The following is a 15,602-nucleotide window of genomic DNA, read 5'->3' as shown; positions in this document are numbered from 1 at the left end:
CCAACGTGTGGTGTCCGCAAGGGGGTGAAGCCCTCAGTTGCCTTAGTTAGGGATGTCCATAGAAACATCCAGCACTTGCTCACAATTCCGTGTAGGAATATCAAAGTGTCCTGGGAAGGTGTAGGGAGAGCTGTGGACTGCCAGCTGTGAGACTGTGGACTCGATGATCTTTGAGGTCTCTTCCAACCCGGTTGATTCTATGAGTAAGGGAGGAATCTGTGCCAAAATCCTGTTTGCAACGTCCTGCTGCTCTCGAGATGCTGTGGATGTGCCAGAGCACACAGGGGGCATTCAGATCACCAGTGGTACCAAGGCCTCCTTGTGTTAGGATTGGGTCCTGGTTTCATTTAGTTGTTGTGATAGAGTTCATAGAATCATAGAAAATTCTGAGTTGGAAAGGACCCACAACGGTCAGCAAGTCTAACTTTTGGCCCTGCACAGGACAGCCCAACAATCCACCACGTGCCTGAGAGCATTGTCCAAGCACTCCTTGAACTCTGTCAGGCTTGGTGCTGTGAGCACTGCCTTGGGGAGCTGTTCCAGTGCCCAAACACTCTCTAGGGGAAGAACCTTTCCCTAATATCCAACCTACCCCTCCCCGACACAGCTCCATGCCATTCCCTTGGGTCCTGTCACTGGTCACAGAGAACAGAGATCAGGAGCTGCCCTTCTGCTTTCCTTTGTGAGGAAGCTGCAGCACATGGTAAGATGTGCCCTCAGTCTCCTCTTAGTTAAATTTAACAGATATGTCCAACTCCAGGCAAAGTTTCTTCACCTGTTTGACTTCCGATAACACTCCTGTTACTGACAGGTGGTGGAGAAGGTGAATTCTAGGTGTCTCATCCAAAAATCATTCCTATTTTCTGTGGATGGCATAAGCACACAGACATTGTCACCCCTGGCAGGTGCTGTTAGCTGCTTCATGAATTTAAATGGCATTTAAGATACAGAACTTTCAGAACTAAAGAAGCAATTAGTAACTTTAGATTCATGCTTTAACAGATGGCTAGATTAAATCTGATCAATGTTATTTTGAGCAGATAAGGATTTTGATGGAAAAGAGTGAAGGGAAAAAAATCAATGCATGCAAAATAGCCAACTAGATTAAAAGAGTAATTAACTTATTGATTAAACCTTTAGTAGTGGATAGTGAACACCTCTCTGAATCCTCTGTTGGCCCTGAAAAAAGTATCAGAGTAACACACATGTGATTTGTTTTCAGGCAGAGTTAAAAATCTGTGCAGCTGTTTCTTGTGTGCTGCTCTATTTTGGGCAGACTTCAAACTATGTTTTCTGTTTTGAGTATCAGTGCATCTAAATAGTGTCTCATAATGGATCAATACTAACTACTGATATTTTATTTTCTATATTTAATTAGTTTTTCTATTTATTTCAGTCTCCTCCTCCTGTTTTTGCCAAGTAAATCTTCTCTACAATCAGCCATGTCATGAGCTAACTTAAAGAAACTCCCCAGTCATCTAGAAGCAGATGATTGAAAAGACTGAGCTCTAAATGAACCAATATTTTTAGGGTTTTGTTTCATTAATTGCTTTGGATACAAACCTTCTGTTTTACCTTATGACTTGGAAAACATCTTTATTTAACATGATTTTGAGTCCCTGAAGGCAGACTACAAGGCCTATTTATAAGGGGGGATAAGGGGGAGTGGCTTCAAATGGAAAGAGAGTTTAGATAGGATATTAGGAAAAAATTCTTTACTCTGAAGGTGATGAGACACTGGCACAGGTTGCCCAGAGAAGCTGTGGATGCCCCTGGAAGTGTTCAAGGCCAGGTTGGCTGGGGCTTGGAGCAACCTGGTCTGTGGAAAGTGTCCCTGCCCATTGCAGGGGTTGGAACCAGATGGTCTTTAAGGTCCCTTCCAACCCAAAACATTCTGTGATTCAATGTTTTTTGTTTTTTCTATAAGCTTTTATCAGCAAAAGAAAATAAAGTGGCTTTACTTTAGGCTTTGTTCAACAAAGAAAATGGGGGAGGAACAGTCTAAATGAAGAAGTTTGCTGGAAACATATGAATGTGCTTTCTAGAGCTGCTTAGCGGGGGGAGCAGAATTGTCTCTGTCTTTTTCTGATCTTATCACTCCCAGAAGTGTTGATCACTTGGTGCTGTGTCATCTGGATGAGTGACATCCACTGTCTTGCTCTTCTGTGTAATGGGGAAGTGCTACATTGCTTTGCTTTCACTACTCAAAATACTGAGATTGTTTTGAAGACACCTTAAAAATTGTGTAAAAACTGTAATATCTATTGCTTTCTTTTGTTGAAACCTCCTTGTTACAGCTATAGAAGCTATTGAGGTCTGAGTAAGGCTGTCAGTTTATACACTGAGCTCAGGAAGGACATGGTCAGCAGAGCTTTGGGTTAACCATGCCTCAGTTACTCACATAAACACCACAGCTTCACCCCTGAGAATATTAATGCACTTTTTTGTCTTGAAGGCTGGTGGAGTTGCTGGTGTCTGTGTGGACTTGATCCTTTTTCCCCTGGATACTGTAAAAACAAGACTGCAGAGTCCTCAAGGATTCAGGAAGGCTGGTGGCTTCCGTGGCATCTATGCTGGTGTTCCTTCCACTGCTATAGGATCCTTTCCAAATGGTAAATTTTCTTTGTCTTCTTTCAGTGGGAACTTATGTCATGTAGGACATTGATGTCTGTGGCTTCCTCTCCTGCAGCTGACTGTTTGGGTTCTGTGAGTCCCTGTCTAGCTGTGAAGAAGTTTCTAGAATTGTATTGAAAAAACTTGAGCAAGCCTGGAGTGAAGGCTGTTGCATGTTTACTCTGAAAAGCAACCCTAATTCCTTGGCAGGGTACCTGGATATAAGCCTGTCCTTACTTACAGGTGCCAAAGAGGGATTGAGTCTTGCTTGGCCTGGATAATTTTGTTGTGCACCACTCCTTCATGGCATGGGAAATGAATCAAATTTCTAAGTGGTCAAGTACTGGAGGTGTGTGAGCCAATTACCCTGGGCAGGCTCTGCCCATCTCCCTGGAAACAACAACACTTCTGTTGTGAAGACATTAAGAATACTTTTGAAACTGAGGCTTTAAAAAGAGTAAACTCTTGTGGTCCCTGCAGAGAAAAAGCATCTGAAATTCCTGATGCTTTTGTCCATTTTGTCTTTGTAGGGAGGGATGACAAAACAGCAAACTATGCTGTTGGGAGTAAATGGTAGGAGAACTTTGCTGACAAATCCACTGACACCTTCAGATGTTTGATGTCCTTCATAAGGTGATATAAAAAAATGCAGTTCTTTATCTTGGCTGCTCTGTTATCTCCTTTTGAGGTGATAAGCATCTTTTGATTAGCAGAAGGCAATTCACATGGCCCTTCTTTACAATTAAAATCTGTTTCCCCGCAAGACATGTCATTTTTTTCAGGATTTACATCTCCAAAATCTGAACTGTGGTTTTATCTTTCCAACATGTGACTGAGAACTGAAATTATCTTTAGGAGAAGGAATAACCCTTAAGGTGTAAGTGCCTTTGTAGTTGACAGTGTTGTTGGCAGTGAATAAACACAGCAAATGTTGCTGTGCTCAGTTTCGTTTTGTATATTTCTTGTTCATTGCACAGAACTTTCACCAGTTCTTTCGAAGCTTTGAAAAAATTTGGTGGCACTGAATTGCAAAATATTAAACTGATGATAGCAGGGAAGAAGTTATTAATAAACTTATTGAAATAGTTTTGCACATTGTAGTTGTATCAAGTATTTTGATGACTTTGGGGGTTGTTTGGTTGTTTTCAGTTAATCAATTGTTTTGTTTGTTGTTTCCCCTCAAAAAGAGACCAAACATTCAATTCAACCAAAAGACCTTCTCTCTACTCTATGAATGGATGTGAAAGATACTGTTTTTCAAAACGTGCTGGACATTCATGGCTAATTAACAAATCTTCCATTAGCTCAGGACTAAACGTGTCCTTAAGTCCTGACACCTTTGATATTAATGAGAGGTTTGCCAAGGATAACCAGGAGCATAATCTTCTGCAGGAATTATCCCAGTGATTGTGTTGATACTCTTGTACTGTTTTGGTGTAGAAATATCCTGGTTTTGACTACAGTTGCAGAATAACAGGTGTCAAAATCCACCTCTGAATGGGTTTTGTGTGAATTCTGTGATGGAGGAATAGTGAAATGATTCCATCTATTCTTGAATTTCAGCTGCTGCTTTTTTTATCACCTATGAGAATGTGAAATCTGTGCTGCACCATGAATCTTCATCTTACTTGTCTCCAGCAACACACATGGTGGCTGCCTCCCTCGGAGAAGTGGTAAGAAAAAGTTCATATATTGTGTGTCTGTGGGAGGAGAGGAAACCATTCAATCATGCAAATTCAGATTTTGTGTCGTATCTTAACCTTTCTGAGTGCTGACCATACTTGTGACAGTTCTTGCAAAACATTACTAGTTTTTTAATGAAGTTCTGGCACTTGTGAGGATACTTTCAAAGGGAATAAATGATTTAATAACGGTTCTTTGAGGGCCTATTGGCTGATCTTGCTAAATCAGTAGATCGTGGAAGTGTGGGTTGTTCAAAAACATGAATAAATCTTTACAGGCTAGGGGAAGTGGTGGCTGTGTAATTTCATGTACCAAACAGTGTGTGATGCTCTCCTGATGAAGCCTGTCTCAGTGGGAAATCTAATGGATAATCTAATGAAACCTTTTCCTTTGGGATGAACATGTGTATATTCCAATGTCAGCTTTTCACAAGGTCTCTGATAGCTGTAGCCTTTAGTTTAATGTGTTGATTGGGTTATTGCTACTTAAAGATACATGTAAATGATGACAATGATATCTATATATAAGAAAACTCTTTTCTCCCTCTTTTTTGACAAGCTGCTGTGTTTCTTAACCATTAATTACATTACTTTGTGCATAGCAGGTTCTGGAGCTGCTAGTTGTGGTTTGCTTTGCCTAAGTTTATTCAGTACCCAGAATAATTGGGACCAGATTCTGTTGAACACTTTAGATGATCCTTAAGGAAGGTCACAAGAGAATCCTCTCTTGTTTTGATGCCTAGGCTGACCTTGCCTTGTTGACAACATGGACTTAGCAGAAATTGTGTGCATGGGTGATTTTTATTTTGTTTGTTTTATATTGTAAGTTACAAACGAAATAACATTAACCTATTGAATTCAAGTCACAAAATACCTCTTGCCCTCACAGCTTTCCAGTCTGGGATATCTAAGGCTGTTTCCCAGGTTCTAATGACTGCTTCTTAGAAATCCTTTTTTTTTGAGAGAAGGAAATATTTTCAGTAGTGAGGAAATGCCTAGGCTGTATTTGAAAGTTTGAAGCTATAAAATTAATTTCATTGCCAACATGCAATGCCAGGATGACTGGACACCCTGTAGATCCAGAGTTGAAAGTCTGGCTCTGTCAGGAGCTGGAATGTGACACTGTAACAGGACAAATAGACTGTGGCAGGTGTTGAAAGAGAACAGTTCTCAGTGTGATCAAACCATGACCATTCCTTGTCTGTAGGTAACTACCAAAGGCACTTTATCCACACACTTTATCCCTGAAGTTTGTGTTTTAAAAAGCTATTCCGGAGCTCATTTGCAAACAAAAAGAGCAAGTTTGCTTTGGGTTAGCTGAATCAAATATATTCCATATTCAGCAAAACCCTCCTTTCCCCAGATGCTCCTGTTGTTTTTCACTGCAGAGTTGGCACAGTGCCTTGGCAGTGTTTGGGGCTGGGTGGTGAGCTGGAAACACTCTGTGCTGTTCCTGCCAGTGCTGGCCACCTCTTCCCTCCTGCTTTTGTCACACTGGGTGTTTCCTGGCACTGCTTCCTGGTTCAGCTTTGATTTCCAGCTAAATTTTATTCTTCTGTAAAGGATACTGATTAGATTGAATGGGATCTAGCCAGGAAACCTAATTTAATATGCCAAGTGCGTGAAGATAAGTGAGTGCAGCACTCACCTGGTAATGGTAGATAGAAGGTGTTAGATGTAGGATTGGGTGGGATATGTTTATGTGGCTGCCTCAGGTGGATTCTTTCTGATCTTGATTAGAGCCTGTGCAGTCAGGTTATGACTTCTAACTTAGGGCAAGGCACAGAAATTATTTCCATGAGATTCTCTGAAGGCTGTAAGAAATCAGCAAGAGGTTCTTCACCACCATGGCAATACATAGCCCTCAAATTCCTTGTTTGCCTGATGTCTCTTGAAACAGCAGATCCAAGAGGTGTTTTAAGCATCTCAGGTGTTGTTGCAGAATGAAGCAAAATGACAGTTGGGCTCATGAAGAGGTGACAGTGAAAAAAAAAGTTCTCTTCTTTCGAGAGTAGTTGTTTATAGTATACTCCCTCTGCCTGTGAGCATTCTGTGAGCAAATTACAACTAGGTAATTTAAGCAGCAGCAGCCAAAGATCAGTTGGCTATAGATGACTTCTTCCAACAGAACCCGTTGCCCATTTTTTTTTCCAAGGACATCTGTAGTGTGACCCTTAGAACTCAGTCACTTACTGCTTTCATTTTCAGGCTGACAAACAGAGATGGTACAGCACTTAAATGAGTTGCTCAGGGCTCTCTCATGTACTTGGCTGCTCTAAAGCCAAAGAAATGTATATTAGTAACCACTGAAATGTCAATATGACTTTCTGCTGTAGAAAATACAGTGTTGTGACAGCCATTTTCAGCTCATTTTTTGCCTTTTGCCAACTTTTCTTCTCCTCTTGGAGTGATGGGTGTGAGGGGAGAACTAAGCTGTAAAATAACTCAGGTAGGGATTTAGAGATTTGCTGCAACAAACCTGTAATAAAATAGCAAAAAGCAAGGACTTTTCACATTTGTTTGATATAAAGTCTTAGCTGATCAATGGAAATATATAAACTGTTCCAAATTGCATCAGGTGAAAGTGATAATTACAGTTTTATTGATTAGTCATTAAGTTTTAATCAGGGCATAACCACTGGGACTATTATGTCAGTATTTTTGGGTGAGGGGGAGGAGGGAAATAAGTACTTTTCCTTTGTATAGCTTGATAATTATTATGATATAAATTGCTTTTAAAGGTGAAACATTAAGCTAAAGACTCTTGTCATGTGAGGATTCCCAAGGCATCTCTTTGCATTTCCAAACTGGGTTTTTTTTCACAAAACAGAGCAAGAAAGTGATGTTGGATTTATAGGTTTGCTGTTCCTTCACTGATGAGAATAAATGAGTTAGATACCTCCTTGTGCATCGATGAAATGTGAATATGTGCTTAACTTAAATGTGTGTTTGTGCTGACTAATCTGTGTTTTGAATGTGACCTTGAAAATAACAAAATAGAAAAGTAATAGTACATAAAAAGGGGAAAAGGTACAAAGTTTGCATCAAGACATGATAAAATATATGTGAGAAATCAGTCAAATGGGAGCTCTTAGTTGTTAGAACAGCCACTTTTTTGTCTTCACAGTCTGTGGAAATTGATGGGGAACACAGTCCCCTGGAACTGGTGTGATCCATTTCTCCAGTTCCAGGCTGGGAGGCACAAACCCAAGCAGTAAGAAGTCAGGGGCTGTGGCAGTGTTTTGTTCTTTTCCTTTCAGGCAGGAGGAATACAGAAAGCTAATCTCATCTCCCAGAGTGAGATAAAGAAAAGTACGTACAAAGTCTGACCCTGTTAAACATAATTACTTTTTCCTATAACTGAATCTTGCTGTATAAGGACTCTGAATGTCCTGTAATACATGAAAAATTACTTACAAAGACACAGCCAAAACTCTAGAGGGCAGATACATGGCATATCATCTCATCTCATCAAGGAAGAAGAAGGCTGAAGAATACATGGAAAAACCCTTATTATGCCACTTGTGTAACTGAAATTTGGAGATAGGAAACACACTTGCTGCATCCAGGACTTTGGAATTTTTCAGCTTGACTCTGCATTGCCCTGTATGTTTAGTCTGCCCGTATCTTTACAGTGAGCTGCCAACTGTGCTTGGAAAACATGATATCATAGGGAGTGGAAAGGAAAACCAGATGTTCTAAAATTTTACTTTTAGTATTCTAAGGCAATGTAAGTAACTCTGGAAGGAGAAATATTTTTAACCTCCTCGTGCCCATTTTAAGTAGTAACCAGGTGCATCTTGTAGACCCCGAGTTAATTGTGCAGCCCCAGATTGATTTCTACATAACATTTTATGTCAGTTTAATGTGAGGGTGTATGTATTAATTACAGTGATAAATAGAAGTGCCCATCTGGGCCTCTCCCACCAGCCTCCTGCACACAGGGTTTTATGGGATGAGTTTAAGGTTGTCCCAGTTTGCCTGATGAGGTTTCCAAATGGGTTGGATTCAGCACAGTTAACTTTACATCCTGCTGGCTTTTCCGTGGAGGTGAGAATAAAGTCGTTTGGCTCATGTTCTGGAGAAGGGAACTGACAACAGCCTTTTCCATCTAACATTTAAATACTGTTATGGTTACCATCTGAGCTTTGCAAGATACTTAGTGAAAGTTTTGGGCTGTTGCTTGTAAATATTTGGTTCACACTTATCTTTCTGACCTTTTGGTCTTGACTGGCTGTTTTTGATGGCATTGTCTTTGTTTTTTCCCCCCCTACTCTGTAGGAGGCCAAGTTACCTTGACTTTCAGAGGGAAAGTGTGGGGGAGGACACAGGACCAGGATGGGAGGGAGATGTCCAGTTCTTTTGGCAGTAATGACTAGACTCTGGGAGTAGATTACCAGCTGAAGTAATTGAGCTGCTTTTGTCCTTTACACAATTTCCAGAGTACTTTAGGATTATAACACTGGAGATTGAAATATCCAAAAGTTTGTCACTTCAGTGGGGAGAGGGCAAGATGAGGACAGGTATTTTAAGGTGAAATTCCAAGTTCACTTGCATACTTCAGTGTGTTGCCACTTAAGATACTTCTGTGCTAACAGCAAAGTGTGTGGTTCAGCTGTGATTAGCATCTGACCCTCTGTATTAATAACTTTGGTATTTTTTTTATCTGCTGTTGGGATGTGTCAAATAGGAAAACTTAATGCAGGAATTATCTTTCTGGGGAATTCAGTTAGCTTTCTCTGCTAGTCTTAACTTGTTTCTTAGAGGAAGAAAGCTCAAATGCAAGCAAGTTCACAGTTTACAAATCATGATTGTGTAGAATGAAATTTTGAGTGTGCTTTTAATTCAAACAAAGGAGGAAAGTGTAGGTTTAACTTTATGTTTGTGGGTTTGGTGGTTGTTTTTTCTGGATAAAAAGAGGCCTTTTAAACATGATAGCCAACACTGTGTTGTCTGTGTCTCTGTCCAAAAATCAGCCCCCTCTTCCCTCTGCCCTGGCATTATGGTTTGAAACAGTGAATAGTTTCAGTTTAACGGATGAACAGGAGTCTCTAAAGTGTATTGGTATGAATTCCATGAATATATCTGGCTAGAAGAAAGTTGCTATTAATGCCTGTTCTGAGGAAGAGGCAGAAGCATGAGTCAGACAAATCCACAGAGTAATGTATTGAAATGATCTCCAGCAGGATAATTGGTCAGGGCTTACAGCACTGTAAGCTCTAGAAGATCAGCTTGCAGGAGCCCAGGCTATCAGAGATGAAACAGCCACTCACATCAGACATGAAGTTAAAATTTTAGGTATTTCAGACTCCAAAACTTGCATGATGGAAGATGTGACTTTTCAGTTCTACTTGCATGTTGGACACTCTAGGGAGAGTTGCTTTTAATTCAACAAAGAAGTGATTTAGTACTTAGAAATGTCTAGACTTTGGGTTAATGACTTTGAATTTTTAACTATCCCCTGTCTAAGAACTGAACTAATAAAAGGACAAAGCATCCTATCTCCTCTCAGATGGCAGATCATAGTATTCAAAGTAGTGTCCAGTGTCTGAGAGCGAGTTTGATGGGACCTCTTCCACAGTACTTTATTTGCTATTGTCACTGATCAGTGCCTGCACTGTAGGTGTGCCTTCTGTGCTGTGCATATCTGACTGCAGACAGGCTTTGAGAAGGGGAACTCACCAACCTGGCAAGAGGAGCAGTTGGAGGGGGGGAATGCAGCAATGTAGGTGGTCTCTTGAATGAATCCTGGTGGGGTTTGAAATATCCATAAATTAATCTCTGTGAGGTCAGGTCTGCAATACAGATGCTGTAGGATCTTTGCCAAATCCTTATGCAGACACATAGCTGAGCAGTGGTTGGGAAGTGGTTGTGAAGGTGAGGCTGCTGCCAGTAAGAGCTAGTGGAGAAGGAGCAGTTAAGAGTGGATGGAAACTCAAATTAGAGCTGCAACTGGAAATTGATTGTAAATAAAGATGAATGGAGGCATGAATCCACAAATGCTGCCAACAAATTTATCACACAATTAAAGGCTGAAGTGGCAAATTAAGACCTGTCAGACACCTAACCAACCACCCACGCTGCTCTGCTCTTGTATGCTCCATGCTCAGTGCATGTATTGCCTCTTCATCAGGTGCTCTTCCAGCTTTTCTTTGTGCTATCTGCTTGGCTCAGGGCTTAGAGGACATGCTGCTTTGCAGTGATGCTTGATGGTTGTTGAGTCTTTTCTATTAATCCTAGAGCTGATACTCAGTTGGTTTAGAAATGTTCATAGCTCAAAGTGTCTGTAGAGGGAAACTAATTTGGATTAAAGAATGTAAGTGAGAAATAAATGATTTGAAAGTATTTCCTGATGGATTTCCTGACTTGTTCTGCCAGAGTCAGGTTTGGAAATGTCTGAGATACTTTGGAATGAACTTACCTTAAGCTAATGTTCTGTGCAGGGTTTGTCAGGAATAACTATGAATAGATCCATATGTGGACAGGCCAAGAATTCTTTAAGTGAAAAGGCTGAAGGAAAGAGTAAGGGATCAATTAAAGGAAAATACTTGATAAAACACAATGTAGTTGAAATTTCCGTGTTCTGGGCCAGTGTAACCCCAAGAGACTGAGCAAATTGTAAAACACTAGTCATCTTTCAACAGGAGACTTAATGTGTTTTCAGAAAATATTGCCTGTGTTCTCTTGCCTGGAATCTCATTAACGTCTGTCCTCCTGTAGCACAGCCTGACCCCACTTGGCTCGTTGGAAACAGTTTCGTGCTGGATGGGATGCACCTACTGAAAGAACAGTTTGGCTGGTGGATTTGATTAGTTTCTTAAGCCTTTTAAAGTAAGTTTAACAGACTCTCATGGTGAAAGAGTTGCTGGGATAGAGTGGATCATGCAGATGATTCTGTACATTAAACAAAAGTCTATTTTTCTTCGGTTTAAAGGCTTTCTGTTTTTAAATGTGGTAGTAATTCATGATTCAAGCATCAACCAGGTTAAGAAAGTTGGTTTTTTTAAAAGTTATTCAGCTCTCTGGTTTTTGCCAGTTGAGTTTAAAGCAGCTGGTAGTGACTGTACTGAGGAACTTCAAAATCCATGGGACACTTAGTTTGTGCTGGAGTACAAAGTAGGGCACTTTTCATAAGTTATAGGTTTAGTTTCAAAGAAGAAACAAAACCCTACATTGATTAAACTTTCAAAAACCAATTGAGTTATGCAAAGCACACAAGCTTTCAAAATATCTGCAGTGAGAAGTACTTCTGCAGAGAAGTGTTTAGTGTCAGCCTTGTCAGCTTCATAATCATAGAATCATAGAATCAGCTGGGTTGGAAAAGACCTCCAAGATCATCAAGTCCAACTCCACCATGGTTACTAGACCATGGCACTAAGTCTCATCTTGAAAACCTCCAGGGATGGTGAATCCACCACCTCCCTGGGCAGCACATTCCAATGCCTGAGCACTCTCTCTGTAAAAAATCTCTTCCTAATACCCAACCTAAACCTTCCCTGGCAGAGCTTGAGTCTGTGCCCTCTTGTCCTGCTGCTGGTTGCCTGGGAGAAGAGACCAACCCCCACCTGACTCCAACCTCCTGTCAGGGAGTTGTAGAGGGTGATAAGGACTCCCCTGAGCCTCCTCTTCTCCACGCTAAGCAACTCCAGCTCACTCAGCCTCTCCTCATAGCACTTGTGCTTGAGTCCCTTCACCAGCCTTGTTGCTCTTCTCTGGACCCACTCCAGCACCTCAATATCCTTCTTGAACTGAGAGGCTCAGAACTGTACACAGTTTCCTGTTCTTTGCTTGTTAACAGATCTAACTGGAGTGTTTCTTCTTGCTGTGAAGAGAACTTGGCACAAATTTCCACTGTTTGAGGATGGAGGTGTGTCTGACATGGCTAAAGGAGAGGTAGGCAGGGAACCCACAGCAGCAGTTGTAGGGCATGTAGCTGGACAGCTGAAGAGCCATGTGTGGGAAGGAAATCAGAGAGAGGGGCAGAAGCCCTTGTTGAGAGGATACTGAGGGGATAGCCAAGGAGCCAGCTGAGACTTCTGCCAGCTGGGGTGAAAAGACACAGCCATGATGGCCATTGTGAAGGAAGAAGTGTGTGGTGGTGCAGGTGATGCTCTGAAGCAGGAAGAAGGGAGCTCTGGAAAGTTATAAAATGGAGTTGTCTTAGTTTTGACGATGACAGGGTGAAATAACACTCTGCAAAACAGCTCTGCAGGTTCCAGGTAAAGTCAACTAAGGTGGGAACTTGGAGGAAGTTGGAAACGTTTTGTGCAGAAACACCAGTTTTCCAAATGCTTGTGACATTTGGCCCTTGTGAATGGTCTCATCTCTGAAATAGTGTGTTTTTAAGCTCTGGGAGGTGCTGAGATCTGAGGAATCTTGCTGGGTGAGATTGTTCTTTGAAGAAATGCTTCCTGCCAGCATACAGGGGAGCTGCAGTTAAATTAATGAAGGCCTTATTGTGTCAGTCAGAGGAAAAGATGGGACAAAGAGCTTGGCATTGTCTAAACTTTCCCATCCAGAGCCTATTAGTCAAAACTTGTTCTCTCCATGGGGTTTAAATTAGGAGTGGAGTCACCTGTTCATGACCCCAGAGCTTTGCACAGGACTGAATTTAACTATGCTGGAAGGGCAATTCCTTGCTGTGCATCAGGGTGGGAGGGGAAAGTAAGATTAGCATATTCTGAGGCTTTATGCTGAAAATGAGCACTTTTTCCCTGGGGCTAGTACTTAAAGCAGAAACTGGTAGTGGACAGTGCATGTACTGGGCAGTTTCTGTCATCCCTGGGGAGAATTTCCTCATTAAAATAGGTGTTAGCACTTCAATTCTCCACTTCAGTGGTGCTTTAGCAGGTAGCACAGGCTGCTGACAAGCACGTGTGGAAGGACTTGTTCACAACTTGAGTTGTGACCCACAGCAAATTACTGAGCACAGAAACTTGTATTTTTGTTCTGCCCTGGGCAAAAGGGCAGCAATTATTTAGATGAAGGATTACTGGTGTGTGGACTGTTAGGACTCTGTGATTGAGCAGTTCGGGTGTTTACAGGGTATGTAGAGCCATGGAAACCTGCAGTGCTGAATTCAAGGTTTGTTGAGAGCCTCTGGCTTGAACCAGGAAGGAAATTTCCCCATCTTTTTCAGGATCCAAAGGAAATTGGTGCAATTTAAGATCTCTAAGTTTAAGACTCGCCTATTATTTTAATAATTCAGTTATCTGAGGAATGGAAAAGGACATTTTTCATGTTTCAGATTGAAAATAGTAACTTCTTACTTAGAAGAGAGCATCTGACATAGAAATTGAGATGTTCAGATTATGACATACTAACCTGTTTTGGGAAACAGCATTTTTTAAGTATAAAAAACCCCAACCAAACAGAAAACCAGCGACAAACCAAACTTGAGTTTTAAGGTAGCTTTCATCTGCAGGAATACAGTCAGGGCTAATGCAGAGTGCACTTAAAAAAAAAACCCTCAACACAAACCCAACTTTATTGCTGCTTCTCTTTGGATCTGCTTTTATAGTTCTTCTGTTTTACTTGCTTATTTTACATTGTGTTGCACTAGGCAATTCTTCTGACCTTCAAAAATGGAGTGAGAGATGAGGATTTTGTTAGCAGATTGACTGCAGCCTAAACATCTGTCCTTTGATAAGGCATAGTCTCTTTGTTGTCATTTTTGTGCTTTTCCTCCCTGATGGGTTTGTGATTATCTCACACAGGTATTGTGAGGTTTAGCTGAAAGTCTCTGCTCTCTGGATACAGAGTTTTATAGTGTCATAAATTAGAAGCTTATTTGATTAAGAATAAACTTATACAAATGACATTTAAGAGTAAACTGTCCCCAGGTATGTTTCTGTAGTTCTGTGTTAAGTATTTAATTATATTTATATGGTGAACATCAATTAAAGTTAAGAGTAAACTGTCCCCAGGTATGTTCCCTTAGTTCTGTGTTAAGTATTAAATTATATTTATATGGTGAACATCACTTAAATCTTCCCAGCCTACTCAGACAGATAAAGTCATTAAAACTAACCTCCTGCTTGGGAAATTTAAAATTAAAATCCTTTAGAAAGGTTTTAAAGCTGCAACACAGAAAAGTATTCTGGAGCTTCCTGCATGTTTCTGTACCAAATTTTCAAGGAGGTTTAGCTATGCAAGCCAAAGATTTGCTTGGAATCACTGAGTGCAGGTTCCTAAATCACCAACCACTAACACATTCCAGAACACTTCTTTGTCCTCAGACTACTCTTCTCCTGCCATGTAGCAGAATGGCTGGGTGATTACTAAGTGGGAAAAATCTGGTCTTGATTCTCACCCAAGCTCAGGTTAGTGCAGGGAATAGATGAGCTCGTTAGCCAGGAGCTCATCAGGTGCCAGAGTCTTCCCAGAATGGGCTCTCAGTCTTCAGTAGCCTGTCTTGAGAGCACAAGTAATATCTGCCTCTTATTAAAGGTAAGAAGTGCTCAGACTTTATGGTTGTGGGAGCTTTTAGGAGTGTGAGTCAGATCATGAGCTGTGCAAGGTGCCTGCCAGGCTGCATGAGGAAATAAATGCTTTCTCAAGCTGCTCTCCTTAGAGCTACAAAGCTGCTAATAGTGTTGTACCAGCTGTGTCCCTGGTTCTGGGAAAACCTGCTGTGTAGCAACCCAGTTTAAATACCTAGCACAAGCCCTTAATGGCAACTTGTAACACCTGCTCTGTCCTCTTCAAATGCTTCTGGATACTTCTCAGATCCTCCCTGCAAAGTTAGTGGTCAGATTGTAGTAGAGGTGCCTAAAAGCAAACACCAAACCCTACAAATCCAGTTGTGGGGAAAATGGTTAGCCTGGAGCACAGAGAGTGCAAGCAAAAGGCTTTCAGTCTGATGAGATATGTTAATATTTGGGTCATAATGGAGCACCCAAGACCAGGAGTTGTTGCTTCTAAAGATGTTGGCATTGTTTTAAGTTTGGCTTTGCCTAAAGAACAGAACATGTTGGACAGAGGAGCAAGGACCTGCTAGTGAGCTAGAAGTGGTTTGCAGGTAAGTGTTTACTCCTGAATTTGCAGTGACAATGCAGTGGGTTCTTTTTAGTCCTACCAGCTACTTCAGATTCTTTGTCCATTAACCACAAAATCATTTACAAAGATCAAAGATCTCATTGTGGTTGAGAGTTTTCTTCAGCCATTTTCATGGTAGGCTGTTTGCTGCTGGTTCCCTGAATGAACAGCAAGTTATGTATGTCTAGCAGCTTTTGCAGTTCCCTGGCTATTGAATCATCAAGGTCTGGATCACCTGCTTGAACTGAATCTCCTTGTAAGCAGGACCCA

General features: G+C 41.2%; 1 protein-coding gene across 1 annotated transcript in view; it reads left to right on the top strand.

The window, feature by feature from the left end:
• Nucleotides 1–2,454: 2,454 nt before the first annotated feature.
• Nucleotides 2,455–15,602, top strand: part of SLC25A26 (solute carrier family 25 (S-adenosylmethionine carrier), member 26) — an 85,349-nt gene continuing 72,201 nt past the window's right edge. Inside the window, exons 1-2 of the mRNA XM_009085188.1 lie at nucleotides 2,455–2,612; nucleotides 4,177–4,286. Coding sequence (XP_009083436.1) covers nucleotides 4,260–4,286 — 27 coding nt within the window. The 5' untranslated portion in view covers nucleotides 2,455–2,612; nucleotides 4,177–4,259. The remainder of the gene's footprint in view (nucleotides 2,613–4,176; nucleotides 4,287–15,602) is intronic.

Source organism: Acanthisitta chloris, unplaced genomic scaffold, assembly GCF_000695815.1.
Source record: "Acanthisitta chloris isolate BGI_N310 unplaced genomic scaffold, ASM69581v1 scaffold5402, whole genome shotgun sequence".
NCBI classification, from domain to species: domain Eukaryota; kingdom Metazoa; phylum Chordata; class Aves; order Passeriformes; family Acanthisittidae; genus Acanthisitta; species Acanthisitta chloris.
This window is presented reverse-complemented; position numbering and strand designations above follow the sequence as displayed.